The following is a 17,505-nucleotide window of genomic DNA, read 5'->3' as shown; positions in this document are numbered from 1 at the left end:
GCCTTTGATAGGGTCCACTGGCCCTATCTGGAGCAGGTCTTGCAGCGGCTAGGCTTTGGGGAAGTTTTGTGTACCCGCATTCTTAACTGTTATCGCTCGCCCAACGCACAGTGCGGGTTAACCGTCGGACGTCCCCCCGCTTCATTATTAGTCGAGTCACCCATCAGGGGTGCCCCCATTCCCTCATTTTATTTGCTCTTTATATGGTGCCCCTAGCCCAGAGAATTCGACATCACACCCTCATTGCAGGAATTAAATTCGGGGGGGATATCCATAAGATCAGCCTCTACCCGGACGATATTTTGCTTTCCCTTACGGACCCCGTCCAGACCCTTCGAGCCCTTTTCATTGAATTGCATAACTTCGCACAAGCCTCCGGGTTTCGGATCAATGCAGATAAATCGTTTGCTCTCAATATCTCCCTTTCTGACTCTACTCTTTCTTGCATCCAAGAGGAGCACCCTGTTCAGTGGTCCGCCACCACAGTTCCCAAACCTGGGAGTGCTTTTGGGCCCCACTATCCCTGCCACAGTTGCTGCGAACTATGCCAAGCTTCGCACACAAATCCACGGGGCACTTCGGAGATGGAAGCACCATCCCCTCTCGTGGTTTGGCAGGATATCTGCAGTTAAAATGACACTCCTCCCCCAGATTCTATATTTGTTCCAGACCCTACCTTTACGCCCGCCGGTGGGCTGGATTCAACAGACCCAGTCAGATCTGGCCCAATTCAAACCTCGTTTCAAGCAGGCCATTGCGGTTCTCCCCCCGGACCAAGGTGGAGTTGGGGTACCTGACCTGCAACTTTACTTCTACGCGGCACAGTTCAGCTACTTGGTAGAATGGCACAGCTTGGAATCTGAAAAGCACTGGCTGTTCCAGGACCAGGCGGTGGCAGGCCTGCCTCTACAGGGAGTCCCCTTTCTCCCGAAACAACTCAGACCGCCCAACCTATACACGTCCTATATCACCGGTATCATTTTGGAGGCCTGGGATCGCACCACAATCAAACACGAACTGACGTCATTTCCTTCCCCATTGACCTCACTGTTTAACAACCTTGAGTTCACTCCCGGACTGAATCCCAAAGCATTTGTGAACTGGCACCCATCTCTGTGTTGGTCACTAGGTCACCTCTTTAATCTCAAGGGCATCCTCCCCTTTTCGCAACTTAGAGAGGACTATGGCATTCCAGAGTCGGACAGGCTGCCCTACTTACAACTTAGGCACTGGGCCCGCCATCCCCAGATCAGACCCAGTGCACAACGTTATCTAATCCCATACGAGAAATGGCTAGTCACCCGATACTCCGATAAAAAGCTAGTTTACGACCTAAATAAGCATCTCCTTGCGACGTCCACACACACCTATAATGCCAGCAGGGTTCGCTGGGAATGGTAACTTGGGAGAACTCTTTCCCACAAAGAATGGAGCGGCATATACTATAGGGCCCGGCACTCGGCCTACCATGCAGGCCTTACGGAGACACTGACCAAAGTTGCCACTTATTGGTATCATACAACGGAGCGCCCCCACAGGTTCAACCGTCATATCAGTGATAGATGCTGGCGGGGATGTGGGGAACTAGGCACACTAGAACACCTACTTTGGAGCTGTGATAGATTTCACTCATACTGGGCCGCAATTCTTGATGATATCGGCTCCCACTTAGACACCCAACTCCCACGCTTCCCAGCGTATATCCTGTTAGGGCTACCCAACTCACTGATGTACCCTTTGAAATCTAGGAGAGGCCGCCTCATTGACATCGCCCTTGGGGCAGCTACTCAGAACATACTCGCACACTGGCGATCCCTTCAGGCCCCCCTCACTCGGGTTGTCTGCATAGGCTGTGGATGATGCTGGGCATGGAGAAACTATCTCTCACACAGGCAGGTAGAGGTAGCGAGTTTCCGGAGCTGTGGCGACCCTTCCTGACCCTGCTCACAGGGGGATTCCGGGAACTGAGTTGCCCCCGGTATCCATGGCTCCTCCGCTTGGCAGACACGCAAATTCCTGAACAGCGCGGCACCAGGCGCCCTCAGTTCTCTAGACCAGGCTAGTTTTCCTTTATACTACCATCATTATAATTTGTGGACAGGGGGGGTGGGGATGGGGGGAGGTTTGTTGTTTAATTCCCCACGGGTTTTCTGTGGGTTGTTCTTTGTTGACCAGCTCCTAACAATTACTTGGTAAGATCATATTCGCTGACTTGAGAAGTCTGTACCGCACTGTCTTGAAGGAGCAGGAGGTCCTGTTCCTTTTTGTTATATCTGAAATGCCAATAAAAGATTTAAACCATAAAAGGTATCTTGATGGCCTCCACATCAGTCCTGGGAGGAGTCCTTGAGGGAGTTGGGGCGGGGGGGGGGACAAGGGAGGGGTGCTAATATCTACGAACGTGCCATTGGAGTTTTGAATATGTTTTCCAGCTGTTTTTTCATAGCAAAAAGGCATGCCAGAATTGGGCCAAGTTTGGTGTACACCATGTCTCTAACTTTAGCCGATACTACATCCACAGTCTGGGCCAACCTTTGTGATTGCGTACCCTCTATCCCTGTCCCGTTTTATCGCTTAAAAGTTGGCCAGATGATGATACGTTTATAGTAAGGTCACCTTTGGTGCCTGTTTCAATGGAATTAGTCCAAAGCCCCTCTTTGATTATTTGGAAAGTTGGCGTGTTTCTGTGCTGCTCCTCATTGCACACCCCTATAAAGGATGCAACATTCGGACAACAATTCTTGTGGACTTAAGCCATCACTAACTCGCTGGGGGCCGAACTGACTGTTATAGATGGAGAGGTAGCCCCTACTGGGTTGGTAGGTGCAGGTGGAAGTAGGCTGGAGCCAAGGGAAAGTCTCATCTCTGTTGGTTCATTCTCTGTGGTGACAACCCTCAGTGCCCTTTTCAACATCTGGTCAATCAAGTTGATCTTAGAAGGAGAGAAGGTAACTAAGCACCCCCCCTTCCCCCAAACACACATTTCGTTTTCCCCATGATGATTGTAATGGTTAGTCTATTCAAATTCCACCATCAGGATGGGGTTACGTACTGGGGCCCTAAACATACATGGGACTAGAAGGCCAGTGTGTTAATGTCAACTGCAGTATAGCTTACCCTTCATTCACAATTTGTACTCCATCAAGGAGTCCAGGTGTATATATCCGAGATATCACATAGGCTGGGTATAAAAACACTCACCCCAGATCACAAGCAAGAATTTAGGAAGGGTGGCCCAGACCAGCCTTGTCCGGCCACAGACGGTCCAGCCCGGTGTATGGGCTTAGCCCGCGCTGCGAGAAGACTGGAGGCGCTTTGTAGTGCTGTGCGACGGGAACTGATAGTCCTGACCCCTCCTCTGGAGGGGGCAAAGGGGGCTGGGACATGTCGTCCCCACAAAGAGCAGCCCAACAACAGTGGTGGCATGTCCAGCACACCCGGAAGACTGGAGGCGCTTTGAAGCAATGTGCGGCAGGAACCGGTGATGTCCAGACAACTCCTCTGGGGTGGCAAAGGTGACTGGGACTTGTAACCCTCCATAGACAGCGGTGGTGTGTGTTCGCATTTGGATAGCGACAGCAATTCATTTTCATTTTATCCATTTTCACGTAAGCAATATTCATATTCAAGCAGCACATTAAATTAGAATCGGAATTTATAGTCAGTGAAAACCCTGATTTCTTTTTCCACATAATAAACATGAGGCAGAGCATCATCGGTTGCCAACCTAATTTTTTTTTGTCAAAGGTATATTTTATTGATATAAAACAGAAGAAAGGGGACAATCGCGATAATCTCACACATTTCCCCTCACAGGGGGGCAAGCAAGGCAGGCGGGAGAGGCTAGTATCAAAGGCGAAGGCCCCATCCATAGGTCGGGGCACGTTAGTTAAACAGTCACAGTTCGTGCTTTCTAGGTCCAATATGTGCCCACGAGCGCTGGTGATACAGACCCGGTAGCCCTCAGGGTCGTGGGCGACTGCGACTAGCATCCGCCTCCTCTGAGCATCGTTGTACCTCTCCCGCTACAATCAAGAAATGGCGTCCCAAAAAATTAAACAAAAGAACCCCAGAGAAAAAAAAAATACCCTCCAACCCCCACCCCTCCTCCCGGTGGTGGCAGCGCCCTTCGGTCACACTCAATCGTACAGCTAGCACTCATACTTGAAAGAGATGCAGGGCCCGCAGTGTGGGTGGGTAGACCGCAGATGGAAGCCCCCGTGAGAGCAAGCGGACCCCAGCGAAAGATAACGTTTTTAAAATCTCCGAGGAAGACCTCCGCCATTCGCTCCATGCCCAACAGACGCCACAGTCTAGCATACCATAAAGAAATCGCTGGGGCCTCCCTTTTCTTCCAAGCTGCTGCCAAGGTAGTCTTAGCCGCCCCAATGCACAACCATAAGATCTTCTTATCCGCCCTGGTCTGATGCTCCAGCAGTGGATCTCGGAGGCCCAGTAACACGTGTACCATTGTGTCTGCCACGGGATATCCCAGGGTCTCCTTAATATGAGATAGAATTTCTTCCCAATAAGGGCGGATAGCGGGGCAGTCCCACCACACATGGCGGAAGTCACCTAACATGCCACAGCACCGCCAGCATCTATCCGAAGTGCCCAGATATATACGGTGCAATTTAGCTGGGGTGAGGTACCAATCCATCATCGTTTTGACATGGGCCTCTCGGAGTTCGACGGAGTGATTGTGTTTCGCCAAGTCCCTCCATAACTGTGACCGCTCTACATCGGAAATCTCGCGGTCCAACAATTCTTCCCACGATCCCATGTATCGCGGTCTGGGGGACGTTGCCGTAGACAGGAGGCGACGGTAAAGAAAGGAGATAGCTCCTCGCATACCAGAGGTCCTAGCGATAAAGGCCTCAAAGGGGGTGAGAGCTCTAGTAGCGGCGTCGCGAACCGAAGGGGAAAGCGCTCAGTGGAGAAGCTGGGTATGATGGTACCGTTCCGTCGGCTGGACCCCGTAGTCCCTTTTGCAGTTGTCAAATGTTAGTGGGTCCATTCCATGAAACAGGTGTGTGAGGGCAAAACAGCCCCCTTCCCTCCAGACCTCAAAGGGCCCCTCTAATTGGGCAGGCGGGAAGGCAGGATTGAAATGGATGGGCGTAAACGGGGAGGGGAACGTTGTCCACCTCTAATATCCGGCGAGGGAGTCCCACACCTTCAAGGTAGTACCCGTGGGGATGCTAATATACGCATTTTTAGGCCTATCCCTGTTGGGCTTCTATGCCATATCCCATATCGATCTCCCCGCCACACTCCTGTCTATAGGGAGCCAGTGTTTTTCAGACATCGGTTGAGACCACTCCACCAGAACTCGGAGCTGCGCCGCCTTGTAGTAGAGAAGCATATCCAGAAGGCCGACTCCACCCTCCTCTCGCGGGCGCCGAAGCGCAGCAAAGGAAAAGAGAGCCCTCCCTCCTCTCCAAATAAAGCGGAGCATGAGGGTCTTAATACTGCGAAAGAAGTCTGCATCAACTACGATGGGGAGCGCCTGAAATAAATATAGCACCTTGGGGAGAAGCGTCATTTTAATCGCGTGGATCGGACCCAGCCACGAAATGTGAAGAGGGAGCCAGCGCCGCAGATCGGAGCGGATACGTGCTAGCAGGGGGGGGGGGGGGGGGGGGGGGAGTTGGCGGCGTATAGCTTCCCTACCGTGGGGGTTAGGTGGATCCCCAGGTACAGGAGGGATGAAAGGTTCCATGGCAGGGGAGACAGCGGACGTAGGCGGTCCACCTCCGCCTGGGAGAGCGTAAGGTTCAAAATAAAGGACTTGTCGTAATTGACCTTGAAGCCCGCAACCTCTTCAAAGCGCGCCAGTTCAGTCTGGACCCGGGGCAGGGAGCGTGCAGGGTCTGCCAAGGACAGCAAGACGTCATCTGTAAACAACGAGATTTTATGTTGTTCGCCCGCGAAAGGCAGTCCCTGGATGTCAGGATGTTCCCGCACCGCCATCGGCTCAATACTCAGGGCAAAGAGCAGAGGCGAAAGCGGGCATCCCTTCCTCGTGCCACGAGAGTGGGGGAAGAAGGCCGACAGGTGACCGTTGACCGAGACCCTGGAGCGAGGGCAGCAGTAGTTCGCACGTATCATGGAAATAAACTTGGACGAAAAGCCAAAAGCCGTTAGGGTCTGGAAAAGGAATCCCCAGTCCACCCGATCAAAGGCTTTTTCCGCGTCCAACCCCACCAACACCGCCGGGATACGGAAGCAATTATCTTTTTCAATAAGGTGGACCACACGGCGAGTGTTATCGTTTGTCTGGCGCCCCTTAATGAAACCGGATTGGTCGGGGTGTATGAGAGTGGGCATAAGATCCTGTAGCCTGACTGCCAGTATGGACGAGTATAATTTGGCGTCTAAGTTCAGCAGGGCTATAGGCCTATAGGAGGCACATTTGGCAGGGTCTTTCCCCGGCTTGGGGATAACCGATACAACGGCCTCTGCCATGGATTCCTTGGTCGTGCCCGATTCCGCCATGGCATTGAAGAGGAGTACCAGATGGTCACACAGCTCTGCCGCATAGGTCTGATAAGAGTGCCGTGTAGCCGTCCGCCCCAGGTGCCTTGTTTTGTTTCAGGGCTTTGATCGCCGTCAGGACTTCCTCCCTAGTGAAGGGGGCCTCAAGCAATTCGTTCCATTCGGGAGAGACGTGAGGAAGTGCAAGTGTAGCAAGGTAGTCATGCTGGGCCGCGGGGTCCAGGGGATCACCTGATTACAGTGCAGCGTAGAACTCTCCAAAAAGTTCCGCCTTGTCCTCGTCACGATGGTGCAGGTCACCCCCAGGGTCCCGGATCCGCCTACATATTCCCCTTTCCCGTTTGTCCCTCAACTGGCGCGCTAGGTGCTTCCCTATCTCGTTACCCTGTGAGTAGGAGAGTCGGCGCAATTTAAGGAGGGTGAACTCCGCTCTATTATTATAGTGGGACGTAAGTTTACCCCGAACTGCAGTCAGCGAGCGGAGCGTCTGCCTGGTGGGATTCTGTTTATGTATCAATTCCAGTCTGGCCAGTTCTGCCTCTAACCCTTCTCTTTCCACCCGCCGCTGCCTATTAATAGCTGCGTTGAGAGCTAAACAGCTACCCCTGATCGACGCCTTAAAGGCATCCCAGGTGACAAAAATCGAGGTATCCTGGACGGGGTTAAGATCAAAGAATTCGCGAATCGCAACTCGTAGGGCTTTACAGGAGGGGTCGTCCCTGACCAAGGAAGCTGGGAAATACCACTTGCGCGTTCCCGTACTATCCTGAGCCCAGTAAAAACAGAGGGTCAGTAAGCTGTGATCGGAGACCGAAAGGGGGAAGATCCTAGCATCCCTCAGGGCTCCCCGCAGGGACTGGCTCAGAAATCCATGGTCCAGGCGGGAATAAGACTGATGGACATGTGAATAGTAAGTGTAATCCCGGGCGAGGGGATGGAGGGCCCGCCACCCGTCAACTAGTCCACAGTCCATAAATCGCCTACGTGTCTCAGCCGAACAGACTCCTGCGTCCGCCCTCTGTGGCCGAGAGCAGTCCAACTCACGGTCCCATACTAAGTTAAAATCCCCCAGTACCAAAAGCGCCCCCTCAACAAAGTCCTCCACCGCAGTCAGTAAGTCTTGGAGGAACTTATTTTGGCCAGCATTGGGAGCGTATAGGACCAGAAAGGTGCACAACCTGCCACGGAGTACCCCCTTGACCAAGATCCACCTACCCTCTCTATCGTTCCTAACCCCTAACGGCTGAAATCGCACTGCTGAACGGAACATAAGAGCCACCCCTCTGTGCTTAGTGTGGGCAGTGGATCTACAAATCAGCGGATACTGTTTATGTTTGAGGCGGGACTCGTCCCTCCGCGCCAGATGCGTTTCTTGGAGGCCCACCACATCCAGATCGTGATCAAGAATATATTTCCACACCTTCTGCCTCTTTTGAGGGGAATTCAGCCCCTTCACGTTCCATGTACCGACAGTAACCAGCATCACAGATAAGTACTTTCACTCGGCTCCTCTTCTCTCCACCCTAAATTCGACACACTCCACTCCATCAAGTACCCTCGGAGCCTCAAGAAGCCCAGGCCCCCCCAGTTCCCTCCCTCGTACCCCCCACATCTGGAGACCGCAAGAGCAAAAACAAACCTCAACACACACTCACGCTACCACCACCACCCCTCAACCCCCTCCAACTCCCCCCCCAGACTCCCATCCCCCACCCCCTCTTCAGGTCTGGAGAGCCTCAACAGGAATGCCTTCCCCACCAGTAACTGCAAAAGCCCCAAGGGGGCAACATAAAAAGGAGAACAAAACAAAAAGCAAAATGCCACCATAAGGGCGGCTTCAGCAGCCCATCGCGGGCCGCGGGTGAGACCCCAGTCAATGGTCCTTTCAGTTCTTGGACCGGGGTGTCTTCTCCAAAAGTACATAGTTACCCACGGTACCTGAGCGGAGGGGGGTGGTCCCTCCGTCGCCTGTTAGCCTTCCCTGCAGAATCATGCCGCTCCCGAGCTGCTCTGCGACAGTGACTCCGTTGCACTCATCACTGAGGCCACTGCTCCGCTTCTCTCTTGCTGGCTGGCCGACGGATCCGGCCTACCATGCCCCACCGGGCGCCCCACTCTCTGCCAGGAAGACTAGCGGCGCCGGCGCCGCGCCGGTGATCGTTCCGCCCCTGGGGAGAGAGGAGTGTCGTCCAGGCCCAGCAACTCCCTAGCCGCCTGCAGCGTTCGAACCTGGACCAATCTGTTCTGCCAGCGGAAAATAAGGCGGAAGGGATGACCCCATGAGTACCCCACACCCTGTTCCCTCAGGTAAGTTGTCACCGGTTTAAAGGTGCGCCTCTTCTGCAGCGTTGAAGCCGCCAAATCCTGGAAGAGCTGAGGTCGATGCTCTCTGAACTGCAGGTCAGCAATCCCCCTCGCCTTCTGGAGTATGCGTTCCTTGAGCATATAATCGTGAATGCAGATCAAAATGTCCGGGGGTGGAGCCCCCGTGCCTCTCGGTAGCCCAACTCTGTGAACTCTGTCCATTTTAATCTTGTGCAGGTCCTCTTCCCCCAGGACTTGCAAAAAGAGTGCCTCCACGTACCCACGCAGGTCCCCCGCCTCTCCTCCCCAGGGCAACGCACGAATGCGGATGTTATTTCGGCGCGACCGGTTCTCCAAATCCTCAGCGTGGGTCTGAAGATCCAGGTTTTGCTCCGTCAGCCTGATCACGTCTTGTTGGAGCCGGTGTATATCCTCTGCCGTGCCCAGATCGTGCTCTTCCAGCGTCGCGACCCTCTCGCTGATGCCCTCGACATCCCTCCTCACCTCCCGGAGGTCCGAGGCCAGCTGAGTTCGAAGCTCCGAGATGTCCTCCTTGATGGCCGCAAAGAGTTCTAGCATGAAGGCTTTGGTGGCCGGAGCTTCATCATCCCGCAGCTGGGGAGACGAGCTGGAGCTAGTGCCCGGAGACGTCGTCGCCTGCGATCCCCTCAGGGGCCCCTCTTTGCCGGGTTTGTCTTTGCGAGTTCTCTGTGCCATCGTGCTCCGACCAGTGGCCGACGCCTGCCGGTGGGCCCTTTCCAACGATGGCGAACCCCTGCCAGTCGCGCTAGAAGCTTCGCCGCAAGCTCGAGGTCTCGATGCAAGCCTCAGCCGTCCCCCAGTGGGCCCACAGTGCTCCTTTCCGTGTCGTCACCAATCCCAGTTTCCTCTGTTAGGCGACCCCTCTCTGCTCCCCTCCGGCAATGCTGGTCACTCCAAGCGGAGATCCGCGTGTCTCCCGCTTCTCCTAGCAGGAGAGGTGCATCAACCCCACTGGTCGCTCTCACATGGCCCGGCCCAGCTGTGTGTGAGGCAGCTGTCAGGTAGCCTAGGATCCTCCGCTAATAGGCCGCCACCGGGGGTCGTCACAGAAATGGGACGGCGAGCCGACGATGGTTCTAGGCTCAGGGAACCACTAGTAGAGCCCCTCGGTCCGCAATGCAGGCCCGGGGGCCGACGCCGCTCCTCACAGTCCCCTTGCCGCGATCGGCCGCACCTCAAGAGACCCCAGGAGACCAGCCGCAGAAACGCGACCTGGCGCTAGGCCGCAGATCCCCGGGCTCGCGTGATCGGGGAGGCTCGTCCAGCCCGCGGCTCAGTCGGATTTCGCTCCTGGACCCCACCGGACTGCTAAGACACTCACCTCCCGCATGAGGGAGTCTCCGATTGCCGAGGGTACGGCCGGTTCCTGACCCTGCGCGTGGCTCCGTAGCAGTGCGGCCCCTCTTCAGCACCGCCGCACGTAAGTCCGCGGCTCCCACCGGTTCTCCACGCCACAGGCCCCAGCACCCATGCGCGGGCCAAGCCACCTCCCTCGGCGTCGCGGGTAGCGCTCAGAGCACCCCAATGATTCCGGGAGGGTCGCGCTAGGGCCAGAGCCTTCGGTAGGGTCCAGGGAAGGCGCTGGGCAAAGCTTAGCAGATCACGGCGGTGGAGGGACAGAAAACACGTCCTACTCCGTCGCCATCTTGGACACACCCCTGTCCGCCAACCTAATTTTTAGTGAGATACAGGCCCTGGGACAGGACCAGAACTTAATTTATTGTTCCATATCCCGATCTGCCAGCATGCTCTATTACTACTTCCATACAAGCTCCTGCCAAAATTGTTATGGCATTGTAGCACCTTCTCTATCAGCGAGCCCTTTAAATGCAGATTTGGGAAGGGCATCATTTGAAGTGTAGCAGCCATCATTAGAATAGTGCATGTTGTTTTGTTTGAGCTATGCTGTGTGTGGTTAGCAGGTTGTTTGTTTAGTGCTAAGTTTTGAAATGATTTGTGTTAGTGTCAAATTAAAATAAGTACCATCTTTGAACATCTTTGTGAGGATTTATGTATATGGGTAATGTGCTAAATAACTTTTTCCATCGTTCTCTAATTTGGGAGCTCAATTACTTATTGCTAAGCTAGAAAGTAGTGTTTTTTTATACATTACATCACAATCCAGGTGGATGTCCTATGATGTGTGTGTATTAAGTTTAAGCTAGTTTTCTCTGTGTGTTTTTAGAGTGTATGTCTAGGGTGTGTGCATGTTGCCTCCCAAATTGCTTTGTGAACAATATGTAGCATGTGCTTTGTGTATGGTTATGCAGGTGTGATTGGAACTACCAGTGTATGGTATCTTTTCTAGAATGCTGCCCAGTTAAGGCGAAATATGCCATTTTGGAGGTGTATTGGATGAGTTTGAAAAGGGATTCATATACTACGAAGTACACTCTCCTAATATTCTGCGACTATACATTTTTAGGCATATCTGACCCTCATATAGTATTCACCAGGTCCTAACCTTGTAAGAAATATTAAACACTCAGGTTGTCATTGTCTTTTTTTATGAAACAACATGTTAATCCAACATTCACTAGTTGTGTGTGAAAATGTATGGGCATCTTTTTTCACATCTCTGGGATGTGTGGCAAATCTTAGGTTTGGGTGATATTTGTATTTTTGTATCATGGATAGCTGTTCTCTAAATCAGAACTAATGTTTGACTTTTAGAATCCTCAAAACCTGGCTAGGGACGATAGTGCCATCAGTATGAATAAAGGATGATATAGAGACAAGATCACATTGTCTTAACTGGTTAAGATGGTGGGAAGTGGATAATGTGCATACTAAGAACTGCTGGGAGTGAGGGTATACTTTGAGATGAATACAAAGAGAGGCAATGCTAGCCCATGTATGCTACTGAGGCAAGATGTAGTTTTATGTCCAACCCCCTTTAAATGTCCATTCCCAATCAGTGCACCCCAATAAATCCATTGATCAGTCTGTCTGTTACAGCCCGCAATTCCCTAGTTCTCCTACACCCCTCTGAACTTAATCACATTGTTCTCACCCTAAGTCCATCTGTCAGAACTAATTGGGGAAGACCAGATATCATCAGTAACAGAATGTAATTCTTGTAGACCAGGAATGGGCAAAAGCAACCCTAGCATCCTACCAAACCACTTGTATAGGCCATCTTAACAGGCATTACTCCCTAGAACTCTTCCGTAATCTCCTCTCCCAAGTCACCAGAACCCACGTATAAGAATGAACAGGATGGATCTGTCCCATTACAATGGTTGGACTGTCATTCCCCATTAATTCCATGTCTTGAGAATTTGTAGCATCTGCAAAAGATGGGCTGGGTGGGTTCGAAAAGTGTGGCAGCTAGGTGAAAAGGATAATCTTTAATGATGCAAACCTGGTAGCAGTCACCTTATTTCCCTAGTTTTCCACACTCCTGGAGAGGGAAGCATTGTGCCTGTGCCCAAGGAAGGAGAGAGGGTTTGGATGTTGTCTTAAACATACTGTAGCTCCGACACATGGCTACTGCCTCTCACAATGCTTCTCTAGCCAAGTGTAAACTTGTAACCTACATATCACACCTGACTAGGGTTTACATCATTAACTATCCTGCCAGCTATCCATGACAAAGCAGAAGGGGCGGGTTACAAGGCAGAACACTTGCGTTTATATGTTTACAGGTTAATCTCTAGCCTACTGAACATTCTTGTGCAGACCAAGGCACTTTTTTGTGAATAATAATATTGGGAAGAAGAGCCTTGGAAGAGAAAGGGCCCTCATTACTGTTCATTAAAGGCTTGTTTATGTGCAATGACCATATAGTCTATTAAACCCTGACATTTGTTTTCAGTTGTTTGGTCCTGGAATACAGGCACATCATTGTGACCTCACTAATATGGATGGAGTAGTCACTGTTACTCCCCGAAGCATGGATGCCAAAACATATGTTGATGGCCAGCGAATTTCTGAGACCACCATGTTGCAGAGCGGTGTGAAAGTGCAATTTGGTGCATCCCATATCTTCAAATTTGTAGATCCCAGCCAAGAGCAAATTATGCTGAAACGACCTGTTGATGCAAGTCAGATGGCCAAAAACCAGAGAGACAAATGTGGGTGAGTATGAAGTTCATATTCTATCATTTTCCTTCTTCCTGCCTTATGTTGTATTAAAATGTGGACCCTGGTGAAATAACCATTTTTGTATCCTTAAACCCTTCTAAATTGTTTCCTTAAGCTTTGTGTCTTCTACTGAAGACACATAAAACCTCATCCTTGGGATGTTCTCATTGAAACTGATTTGGCATTCATGTATTGTTTTAGTGGCTTTGAGATCGATTGTCTGAATAAAAACCTGGTAATAAATAACTCTCAATACCTTTTGTATATCCGTGTGGTCCTGAAGTGCTGCTATGTTGCCGTCAGAGGGATGCAGGTGCAGGCATCTGTGGATGGGCAGGTGTTGGCCTGGTTGCCTATTTAGAGTTAGAGGGTGGTGTTTGGGCAATTATGTGAGAGGTTCTCTGTGGGGTTGCAATTAGGGCGGCAGATAAAAATGACAAAAATAGTATAGAAATTTGCGAGATACAAGATCGCATAGCATTGGGAGAGAAGGGTTAAAACTGGTAGTGTATTGAGTATTGAGTGCTGGATTGAGAATGTTGTGTTTTTGCATGTGTGAGACGTGTTTGCTGGACAGGTATGTGCTCCAACCAAGGCTCGTTGAGTGCTATGTGCAGCTTTGTGAAGAGAATAGCTGTTCTGGGTGTTAGTAGATGTGCAGAGGCTGGATGCTTGAGTGGAGCATTGCAGATAAGATGGACGGTATCGGTGTGTTTGAGTAACATGAGCATTAAAGTAAGAGCATTAAACTGTTCACAATATATTATCCAGAAATCCAAATAACTACTCCGAAGGCATCTGACTCCGGTCTAATGTAACACCTTCCATATTGATTGATAATTTCTAAGTCTTGCTAACCATGCCTAATAAAAATAAATGTGTGTCCTCGTGTAACGTAACTGGTGCTATGTAAAGCGCTCTGATACCTGATTCGGGTCAAGTTTGCGCTATATAAAACTCTGCAAAAAAAAAAAAATATGCAGTTTTATTGTTTTGGTTGGTTTCTTCAATGGTTTGTCACTAAAAGGTTTGGAGACAGCCATGTCTTCCTTGCTTTACAAAAGGCCAAATTATCATGCAGGATCCTGATGAGAACAGAGGAAGGAGTTTCAAAATGTTATATCTGATAAAGACTTCTAGTTTCAGATTCCTTACCTTAGAATATTCCCCAGTCGTCAGACTGGATCCAGAAACATTAGAGCAGTACCTCTTCGCATTTGTAGTTGATAACGACCGTCTCCCTGTTGTTGGCATCTGCGCTGGATGTTAAGTTTCTGGTGCATGTGGGCGCGCCACCCCAGCACTCTGATGTCAGTTCTTTTCTTTCCTCGCAGAACCGGAGAGAGCGACCTCAGTCCATCTTTTGGACTATTTTTTCAATGTTTTTCCAACCTTTTTTGACCTTTTGCTCCCAGTGTGCAATTAGGGATGTCCTCTGAAAAAAACTGGGATTTAAACTCTGTGGTTCCTGTCACAGACAGATGTCTGTGATAGACTCCTCCACTTGGTTTACGTCTGGTGCCTGGAGCTGGGCCACAACTCCACGACTGTAAAACCCATTAAAAAAATCTGAGAAGTCTGAGCGCTCTACGACTTCATAGCTCAGGCCCAACTCCCACGTATGAGCTGCAGAGCCTGAGTTTGGGCCTGCTCCGCTCCTCCCAGAGTTTCCAGGAGTTGGAACCACTCCCATCCATATGAAGGAGTTGAGGCCTTGCATCTTATATTGTGAGCCGACCCCTCTTGAGTGCCCTCGGGCACCATGGGTTAGGCGGGTGCCCCCACTGGATTCCCGGCGGCGATGTGTAGGACAAATGTCCATTACACAGGATAGCGAAGCCTAATATACAGAGGCCTTATTCCTGATGTACGACCTGCCGGGCATTGATGCTGTATGTAGTTCTTGACCATTAGGCAAGGAACAGTGCAACAGAGGTACAACATCCCCTTAACTGGTAATGAGCATATAATTCCTAGATAGAATTTTTGTTTGTAGACTTTACCACATAGGTCCTGAAGAATCGTGTGTTATTGTACCAAGGCGAGAAACATGTTGACCGATTTTTATAACACCCCCCAGTCTAGTCCAGAGCTAGGAAACATTATTTTCCAGCAAACTCAGACTAGTTTCGTTTTTAATTGTAGCAAGGGACCACCCGAATAAAGTAGTCTCAGGTACCCTTGGCTCCATTTTAACTCACATTTTTGTCTACAACCTCCTGGCCCCACACCCGCACTTCACCCATAGGCAGTTGGATTAAAAGATCTCCGGTAAAGAGCCCCTCTTTGAGGTGTGCCCGTTGGAAATTGCACCGCCTACCCAACGAGGAGCACTGCCTATGATGAAGCATGACACCTGCAAAGGTGTGTGAGGCAATTATTTCCAACACAATGGGTACCCAGTGGTAGGTTTACATACGTTAACCACCACGCTTCCTCATTCCTTTGACCAGCACACTACCCTGTTTAGGAACAGCCCTGTCCATCTTCTTGGACACCCACTGGATTCCCGCCAGCCGGTTCGCCCTCTAGATCCATTCTCAGATCCAGATGGACTTTGTTGGTCAGACTGCAACCTTCCCTGGAGCCCATTCCAGTGGCACTGTTCCAAGCAATGCTGACTCCATTGTTATACCCAGCTCCGATACTGAGCAAGATCTGTGCGGTCTGCCAGTGCCAGTGCCTGCTTTTTTCAATTTGCCGTGTGAGAAGTATGATTGGAGAGGATCTGAGGATGCTTTTGGTTATTCCAGCCCCATGGTAGAGCCATTCTTCAACTCATGAGTTGGTCTATGTTAGGATTTCAATTCACTGTTGGATCTTGAAGTAGAGTCTGCTACTAGACAGGTAAGTAGTGTGGCTCACTGGTTAGAGGCGGCAGACCCGAGAGCAGAGGACGGCCCGGGACCAGGGTTCGATTCCCGGCGCAGCAGGTTTCTGGACCAGGGTCAGCGGACTCGATAATTCTCTCGCCTCGGTGCCCACTCTGATCAGCGATCACACTCGGCAACTCTGGGCATTAGCTTGCCTCATCTTCACTAACGGCCCCACCAGACCGCCGGGGATGCCTGGTCTCACTCTGGAGATACCCATTAAGGGACCATCTCTCAGGGAAGCCAGGAAGGGTTTCGCAGCGGTCGAAGCGCCTTGGGACCCTCCGGGTAAGTAGTGCGCTATATAAATGCCTATACATTTACATTTACATTTACATGTCTGCAGTTGTCTATGGAGAGGAAATGGCCTATTCCATGAAGTGTGCGGTGGCCTATTTAGAGGACCTAGAATGACATTTCTTTTGTTACAGATATCTAGTGGATGGCGCAAAGAAGTGGGCTAATGTCTTTCTTTCGCTAAATATGGAAGAGAAGTCATGCACCAATAGTTTGTGTTCATTGGAGATTATAAGGCAGATATCCCTGAGTCCTGAGAAGCAGGGCATTGGCGTAATCGACACATGAAACCAAAAGGAAATGGTTTCCTCAATCCAGGGAGTGAAATCCAAGAAAGTGAAAATCCTCCTGAGGTATCTCAGATGATAGAAGGTGGTCTTGACCACTATGTTGATTTCAGGGTGGAAGTTAAGGGTGCAGTCCAAGTTGATTTCAAGTCTTTTCACAATAAACGCCTGTAAAAGTTTGATACCGAGATAATGAGCCTCTAGCCTGGGGGCTTCAGGTGAACCAGCGGTTTCCAATGCATAGTGCGGTTTTCCGTTTGTTTAGCTTGAGATGGTTTCAGGTCCTCTAGTCATGGATGGGGACAATGCTGGATCGGTTTGCAGTGCAGTGCATATTTGGCGTTCCATGTAAATATAAATATAAAGGTAAAGGTGAACAGTGAATGATTCGATAAGTTTGAGGTTGAATAATATCATAGCAATCATGAAGACCTTAAGTACAGAGTGGGCAAGGAGATGAAGTGAAAACATCCATCAAGATAAACTGTGTGCAATTGAGAGAAAGGAAGATGATCCAGTCCAAAGCTTTAGCTTGAATTTCATTGTCCCATAAGCACAGGGGCAGAGTAGGGTGCCGAACTGTATAAATTACGGTTTGAAGGTTATAAATTATGAATATGGCAGCCCATTTCTGATCTCTGTGTTTTGAGGTAATTTATAATGATAGGCCATTAGCAATTTATTCTATGAGTGTGTCAGTTGGCTGAGAATCCATCTGCTATTAATATATATAACTTCCTATTAAAGATGACGGGTCATGAGCTGCTTATAATTTGTCAAACTTGAACATCTTGTGGTATGTCTGCCATTACAATGTATTCCTACCCTTTTTGTGAGGTGAATTTCAATGGTAATAAAGGCAGTGTTTAGCAGATTCCCAAGCTAAATATGGCAGATTTACCACCACTGTTTTTCACCGGATTTACTGCTGCTTATTGATGGAAACATCAGGGACCTGCTAGTGTTAATATGGATTAATTTTCACTAATTGCAGCACTCTAATTTAGCGTAATCTGCTCCCAGCAAAATATACATGTTCGCTGTGTTTTTGATAGACTTTAGTTGCCTCTTACCCCACTTCTAAACCAGCTGCATGCCATTTTAAAATCACTCTCTAA

At 50.2% G+C, this 17,505-nt stretch overlaps 1 protein-coding gene across 18 annotated transcripts in view; it reads left to right on the top strand.

Annotated features, from left to right (window-relative positions):
* Positions 1 to 17,505, top strand: part of AFDN (afadin, adherens junction formation factor) — a 2,152,715-nt gene that overhangs the window by 598,205 nt on the left and 1,537,005 nt on the right. For all 18 annotated transcript variants that reach the window (XM_086927064.1, XM_086927054.1, XM_086927053.1 and 15 more), the window contains one exon: positions 12,662 to 12,924. In XM_086927064.1, the coding sequence (XP_086783190.1) occupies positions 12,662 to 12,924 (263 nt within the window). The remainder of the gene's footprint in view (positions 1 to 12,661; positions 12,925 to 17,505) is intronic.

This window comes from Lissotriton vulgaris, chromosome 6 (assembly GCF_964263255.1).
Source record: "Lissotriton vulgaris chromosome 6, aLisVul1.2, whole genome shotgun sequence".
Taxonomy (NCBI): domain Eukaryota; kingdom Metazoa; phylum Chordata; class Amphibia; order Caudata; family Salamandridae; genus Lissotriton; species Lissotriton vulgaris.
The sequence above is the reverse complement of the archived record's forward strand: the minus strand, read 5'-3'. Positions and strand labels throughout refer to the sequence as shown.